The 6,689-nt window shown below is 61.6% G+C and overlaps 1 protein-coding gene across 2 annotated transcripts; it reads right to left on the bottom strand.

The window, feature by feature from the left end:
- Positions 1-234: 234 nt before the first annotated feature.
- On the bottom strand, positions 235-2,696 carry DRD5 (dopamine receptor D5). 2 transcript variants are annotated; one of them, XM_036420569.2, is made up of 2 exons: positions 958-2,696; positions 235-792 (listed from the first exon to the last, which is right to left on the bottom strand). In XM_036420569.2, exons 1-2 carry the CDS (start codon positions 2,380-2,382, stop codon positions 790-792), a joined length of 1,428 nt encoding a protein of 475 aa, XP_036276462.1. In that variant the 5' UTR covers positions 2,383-2,696; the 3' UTR covers positions 235-789. The 2 variants fall into 2 exon arrangements, with proteins under 2 accessions (XP_036276462.1, XP_036276455.1); XM_036420562.2 differs by lacking the exon at positions 235-792 and having other exon boundaries at positions 840-2,695.
- Positions 2,697-6,689: the final 3,993 nt, after the last annotated feature.

Raw genomic sequence — 6,689 nt, forward strand, 5'->3', positions numbered from 1 at the left:
TTCTTCCACTCTCCTACTCTCTCTAAAAATCAATGGAAAAACTATTCTCAGGTGGGGATTAACAAGAAACAAACAAAAAGATCCTTCGGCCTGCGTGCCTCTTTGAGGCCAAGCTGTCTGTAAAGGAACATGTGCGTCCAGACCCAGCAAGGTCCTCCGGACTTTGAAAGCATGCGTTCATGGTTTCTGCAGGAGCATCCTGCAGACCCATCTGGCAAAGCAAGAGAGTCACCATCACACACGTAATCTGTGTTTATTAGACTCCAGGGCACGTCGGGAAGAATTCCTCAGCCATCAGAGGGCACGGAGAGCAGTGCTGCTTAAGCACGGGCCCCAGGAAGCAAGATACAGGAGGGCCGCCCACCCCATCAGCACTGCACACACACTGAACCTGTTTAAAAAGCAGCCCAGCCCAAGGCACTGAGCCATCCATCCGTTTAAAGGGGCAGGAAGGAGTGTATATTTTTAAGACCAAATACCTTTTTTTTTTTTTTGTAAGGACCAAACACCACCTCTAAAAGGACCGTTGGTCCACACCTGCCAGACTGGGGTATATAAGACTGAATTTGTCCCAATTGCTTCTGCCAATTCTTTCAACAACAAACCAATCAGGTAAGGTTTCTAAGCACAAACGCTACCACACAGAGCGCGGAGCGATGATGATCCTGCAACACTGGACGTGTGTGTGTGTGTGTGTGTGTGTGTGTGTGTAAATGTTGTATGTGTGTTCTCCGTACTCTGTAGTGTCTGGGCAGCTCTGTAGATCCACGAAGGGCATTTGTATGCAGTTTAGTGTGTGTGTGTGTAAATGTGTGTAAATGTGTGTAAGAGTGTGCACGTGTGTGTGTGCGAGTGTAAACGTGTGTGTGTGTGTGTGTGTGTGTGTGTGTGTGTTCTCCATGTTCTGTAGTGTCTGGGTGGCTCTGTATGTCCATGAAGGGCATCTGTATGAGTCTAATGGAACCCACTTGAGGTGAAAGGCTTCGTTTTGCCTAAAGAAGTGTCCCCCTCACAGTCCAGCTCCCAGACAGACTGGGCGGCAGGGTCATCCTCTGGGGACGCCTGAGCCTGAGAGAGCTGGCACATGAGGTTCAGAGGGCCCTCCTCCGCCTCCCCCTCTCTGTGGCCGGGAGTCCCCTCGCCCGGGACCACGTGGCTGTAGGCGGCGGCCGCGGCCTCCCCGGAGAAGACCGTGTCCTGGTCGCAGGAGAGGAGCTCATTGCTGCCGGTCACCGTGGCCACCCGGGGGCGAGGGGCGCAGAGGCGGCCGCACCCCAGCAGCTGGGCGAACACCCTGCGGAAGTCCGCGTTGAAGGCGTAGATGATGGGGTTGAGGGCGGAGTTGGCCCAGCCGAACCAGACGAAGATGTCGAAGGTGGTGTCACTGACGCAGGGGAAGCCTGAGGCTGTGCCGTCGGCGCGCCGGCTGCAGAAGGGAGCCATGCAGTTGAGCAGGAAGAAGGGCAGCCAGCAGCACACGAACACCCCCATGATCACCGACAGCGTCTTCAGCACCTTGGTCTCCTTCTGGATGGACGCCCGCAGGCCGGGCACGGGCGCCCCGTCCGCTGCGCCCCCGCCCCGCTGCGCGCGCTGCCCCGCCCGCTCCAGGCAGGCGATCCGGCGGATCTGCGCGTGCGCGATGCGGTAGATGCGCGCGTAGGTCACGACCATGATGGCCACGGGGATGTAGAAGCTGATGAGCGAGGAGGCGATGGCGTAGGTGCGGTTCAGGCTGGAGTCACAGTTCTCCTCCCGCGCCTCCGGGTCCCCCGCGTCCCCCCAGGACGTCCCGTTGGCCGGGTCCGGGGCACCCCGCGAGCCCGCCTGGTCCCGGTGCCAGTGCAGCTGGACCGGGATGAAGGAGATGAGGACGGACAGGGTCCAGGCCAGGCCCACCATGACCAGGGCCACGCGCCGCGTCATCCTGCGCTGGTAGCGGAAGGGGCTGGCGATGGCCCAGTAGCGGTCCACGCTGATGACGCACAGGTTGAGGATGGAGGCGGTGGAGCACATGATGTCGAAGGCCACCCACACGTCGCAGAAGGCCCCGAAGGGCCAGCGGCCGGCCACCTCGGCCACGGCCTTCCAGGGCATCACCAGCAGGGCCACGAGCAGGTCGGACACGGCCAGGGACACGATGAACACGTGCGTCATCCTGGCGCGCAGGTGGCGGCTGCGCACGACGGCGGCGCACACCAGCGCGTTGCCCAGCAGCGTCCACACGACGAGCAGCGTCAGGAGGCCGGCGGTGAGCACCTGCGCGGGCCCCGGCGCCGCCGCCCCCTCCGCGCCGTCGAGGGCGCCCCCCGGAGCCGGCGGCCGCGGCCCGGATGGCAATGGCGCGGGGAGCTCCGTGCCAGGGCGCCCCCGCGGCAGCATGTCGCACTCGGCCTCCTCCTCCTAGGCGGCGGCGGCAGGGGCGGGCTGCGTGAGCTCCAAACGTCGGCCCTGTGCCCCCCGGGCGGCCCCATCGGGCACCCGGGCGGGGGGAGCGCGAGGGAACCCGGGGCCGAGGACCCCAGAGCCCCCGGGGGCGCTCACCGTGCGCTGCGCTGGGGCCCGGGGCGCGGGGGCGCTGCTCCCCTCGGGCGCCTCGGGGCGGCGGGTCGCGGTGCGCCCCTTCGGAGCCGGGGCCGGGCGCCCGCAGCGGGGACAGGAAGTAGCCGGGCCCGCGGGGCTGTTCCTGGGAGCGCGGAGCGGCGTCTGGTTCGGAGCCGGGGACGCACCCCGGAGCTGGTCACCGCCGAGGGGGCGGGGGCGGCCGGCTGGAGGCCAGCGTGGCGGTGGCGGCGCCGCCGGGGTCCCCGCGGCTCCCGGGCTCCCGGGCCCTGACTCCCGGCCCCGCGCCGCCTCCGCGTCTTCTTCGCTCTGGGCGCGCGCGCCCCACGGGTTCCCGAGTTCCGGGGCGCCCTCTCCTGCTCACCCGCTTTTCGGCCGGCGCCCGGGCAGGGTCCCCCTGCGCCCTGCCTGGCGGAGCCTGGGGACGAACCCGCAGAACCCGCAGGTGCCAGGGGCACCCCAGCGCCAGAGGCCCGCGGCGCGCCGGGCAGAACGCGCCCGGGAAGACAAACAGGCGCCAGCCCAGCCCCGCTGCCCGCGCTGGCCATGACCATGTTCAATAAACAGGAAGGTGGGGTAGGGGAGGGAGGGGGCGGGGTGGGAGGTGGGAGAAGGGGGGAGCACTGGGCTGCAGGCATGGAGAGAGCGCTTGTGGGGTACAGGGGGACGGGCGACTCTGGGTGTCTCCCAGACCTGAGTCCCAATTCGGACTGGATTCGAGGCTGTGTGACCTTGAGCGCGGACCTTGACCTCCCTGGGCCTCGGCTCCCCATCCTCACAACCGGGCAGTGATGCCCACGCCCGCGGGTGCTGGAAGGGTCCCTGAAACCGGCCACGAAGGCCCACCCGCTCCCTTCTCCTGGGCCCCGGGGCAGGAGGCTGTCTCCTGGGAACGCCTCCCCCCCCTGCCCCTGCACTCACACTCCTTCTGAGATTGGGGGTTCGCCTGGCCTTGAGAGAGTCCTCTTTCCTACCAGCACCCCCAATTCTAGAGCCTCTGCGCTTTGGGGGATAGCTGCTGGGAACCCGGAGACAAGGAGCGGAAGGGGCCCAGCTGGGAAGGGGTACTGGGGGGCGGGGGAGGGGAGCTCCCCTCTGCCACAGGCTTCCTCCTTATTCACCCTGAGAGGAATGGATTCATAGCACCTCGGTGCTTCACAGTAGGGGAAACTGAGGCCTCACTGGGTGGCCCAGGGCTAAAATTAAGGGGGGGAAAGAGAGAGAGAGAATGAAAGAAAGAAAAAGGTGGAGAAAGGCTGGGCAGGGAGAGCCCTGTTCCAGGATCTCACCACGCCTCCGTGGACAAGTTCCGCCTGCGACCCGCCCATCTCTGCCCCGTGCAGCTCAGGGAAGGCAGCTGGAGAGAAATGAATGGGGCTTCATCCCCACTGAGACCCACTGTGAGGTCCAGAAACGGGGGCTGGACCCTCCCCCTCCACTCAGAAACGCCTGCCGCTTCCCCTGGAGCCACACCTCAAGGCCCCAGTTCTCAGACTCAGCCGGCTCATCCTTTCCCCCTCCCACCTCCCCCAGGCTCTCTGCTGTTGGGGATGGCAAGACCATCTGTCCAGATGCCTACGCCTAGAACTGCAGGCACACTCGCCACCTGTCTCCCCATCTCCGAGGCGCTGGACCACTCCTCTCCGTCCCTGTCCAGGACTGTGTCCTCCCCGCCCTGTTTTATGGGGACACTCTCCTGGGTTCGGGCACTCTGGGTCCTGCTGTGAGCCTCTGTGAGCCTCCGATCAACGGCAGGCAGAGCGATCCTTGTCAAATGTAACTGTGAGCGTGTCACCCCCACCCCCCCCCAACGGACAGCCCTGGGAGCTCCCTGGGACCCCGATCCTTAGACAGTCAGGGGAGGACTTTTATTCTCTTCATCACCTTGCCCTTGCTCGGTGCTCCTGCTTCTCTTGTTGTTCCTCCCCGTCCGTAGGCAGCTGTGATTCAAGCCACTGTCCTACACGCGTGCGCGCTTACACGCCATCTTCCTACTGGGTCGCATGGTCACCCTCACTCCCCTCCTGTCCTGGAGAACGCCAACTTGGGAGGTCAGAAGAGAGCTTGGGTTTTGGAGACGGGGTTTGAATGTCAGTTTCTTTCTTTTTTTTTTATAAACAGATTTTATTTATTTATTTTTAGATATATTTAATTGATTTTTTACAGAGAGGAAAGGAGAGGGATAGAGAGCTAGAAACATTGATGAGAGAGAAACATCGACCAGCTGCCTCCTGCACACCCCCCACTGGGGATGTGCCCGCAACCGAGGTACGTGCCCTTGACTGGAATCGAACCTGGGACCCTTCAGTCTGCAGGCAGACGCTCTATCCACTGAGCCAAACCGGTTTCGGCTGAATGTCAGTTTCTTATTCTTTTATTCAGCAAATATTTATTGAGCACCTGTTACGTCCCAAATGCTGTTTTATCCGCCAGGAATGCAAGAGTGTATGTAAGTATTGTCCTTTCAAGGTTATAGTCCAGTGTTAAAGAGAGACTTAACCCGAGATTTGTCCTGAGAAAGTTACAGCTGTGCCCAGGGCTAGGAGGGAGGGGACAGAGCATTCTGAGGGGCTGAGGGAGGCCAGACAGGTAAGGAAGGCTGCCCTGGGCAGTCCCTCTTTGGGTTGACATCACAGCGAAGTGGACAAGAGGGAAGACGGGGAGAAGGAACGGTGGGGCAGACAGGAACCGGCATTTACTAGCTGTCGGAACTTGGGCAAGTTCCTTGGAATCTTCACGATGGGCTGATCACAGCAGTTTCAAAGGCAAGTGTGATGAGGCCAAAGTAGATCCTCCACGAGTGGCTCTGAGCCTCCCTTCCCCTCTGGCAGTGGCTGTGTCTTAGAGAGAAAAAGGATGTCTCTGAGCCTCTCGCTCCAGGCACAGCCTGGTCTTCCCAGTTACAAAAACCAGGAAGTCACCCTTTGCTGACATGTGTTTCAGTTGTCACCTGCAACTGAGAAGGCCCTGCCGCACACAGGAAATAAGCAAGGTGTCTTAGTCAGATGGTGGAGTGAGAGCAATGGGGTGGACTGGCCATCGGGGTGGACAGCCAGAATAGGGCTGCACAGGAGAGAGGACACGCAGGCTGCGGGTAAAGCATTCCGGGGTGAGGACATTCCATACAGAGGGAACAGCATGCGCAAAGGCTCAGAGGCACGGCGCTCCATGGGGGAAGGGCAGGTTTTCAGAACTCTAAGACTTTTCTCTCCGAGGACAAGACCCTATGCGCGCAGAGTGACAGTACGCAGCCAGGCCGCTGCCTCACGTGTCTGTCCCCCATTACTGGGACGGCTCCAGAGCAGCGTGCTGGGGGCCGTGGCCGCCCTTACTCACCAGGCCCTTTTCCACGGTTTTCGGAAGAGCGGGGCAGAGTAAATAAGCTGCAACCCAAGGAGTGTCTTCAGTCAACCTCAGAAGAGACAAGACGCTAATAAACTCCTTATCTCTCACCTGGTCCCTGCTGGGCCCTGTCTTCCGAGGACACAGCCAGGAGGCGATCTCCTCCCACACAAGTGTGCTAAGAGGAAGTTTTCCTAATGGCGGGGAGGGGGGGGGGGGCCCCCCGGCAAATATTCTGCAGTATCAACTCACTGATCCTCCTTTCCCCGAAGGCATATTCCAAATGGGATTTGTCTCCCTGAGCCCAATAGCCTAATCCCGGAATCGATAGGACCGCAGCGAGGGTTTGCGGTGGTGGCTGCTGCTGCGGCTGCTATCAAAAAGCCACGCTTTTTATACCCAGACTGGCCTGGCTCCTTGGCGATGGGTCACCCCTGAACTCCCCCGGCGCCAGCCCTGCTGACGTGCTCAGCCTGGCTCGGCAGAGCCCAGGCAGGAGGAGATGGCCCGTCACCTGCATCCACCCTGCAGCCAGAAAAGCCACCTCGCTTATGGATGGTGACCCAAGGCCTCAGCAAACCCCAAGGTCAGTGCCCGGGACCCTGCCTCCCGCAGCTCAGAAGCACGGGGAGCTGAGAACAGCCGTGTCAGGCAGGCGGAAACAGTTATGCCAGAAGGTAGCACAGGCGTGCAGATAAGGAAGGGAGGTGGGCTTGCAAGTCAGACAGTCCTGGGTTCACATCCCCCCTCTCTGGCTTACTAGCTCAGCTCTGGGACCTGGAACA

The sequence above is a fragment of the Pipistrellus kuhlii genome, unplaced genomic scaffold (genome assembly GCF_014108245.1).
Source record: "Pipistrellus kuhlii isolate mPipKuh1 unplaced genomic scaffold, mPipKuh1.p scaffold_m20_p_1, whole genome shotgun sequence".
NCBI lineage: Eukaryota > Metazoa > Chordata > Mammalia > Chiroptera > Vespertilionidae > Pipistrellus > Pipistrellus kuhlii.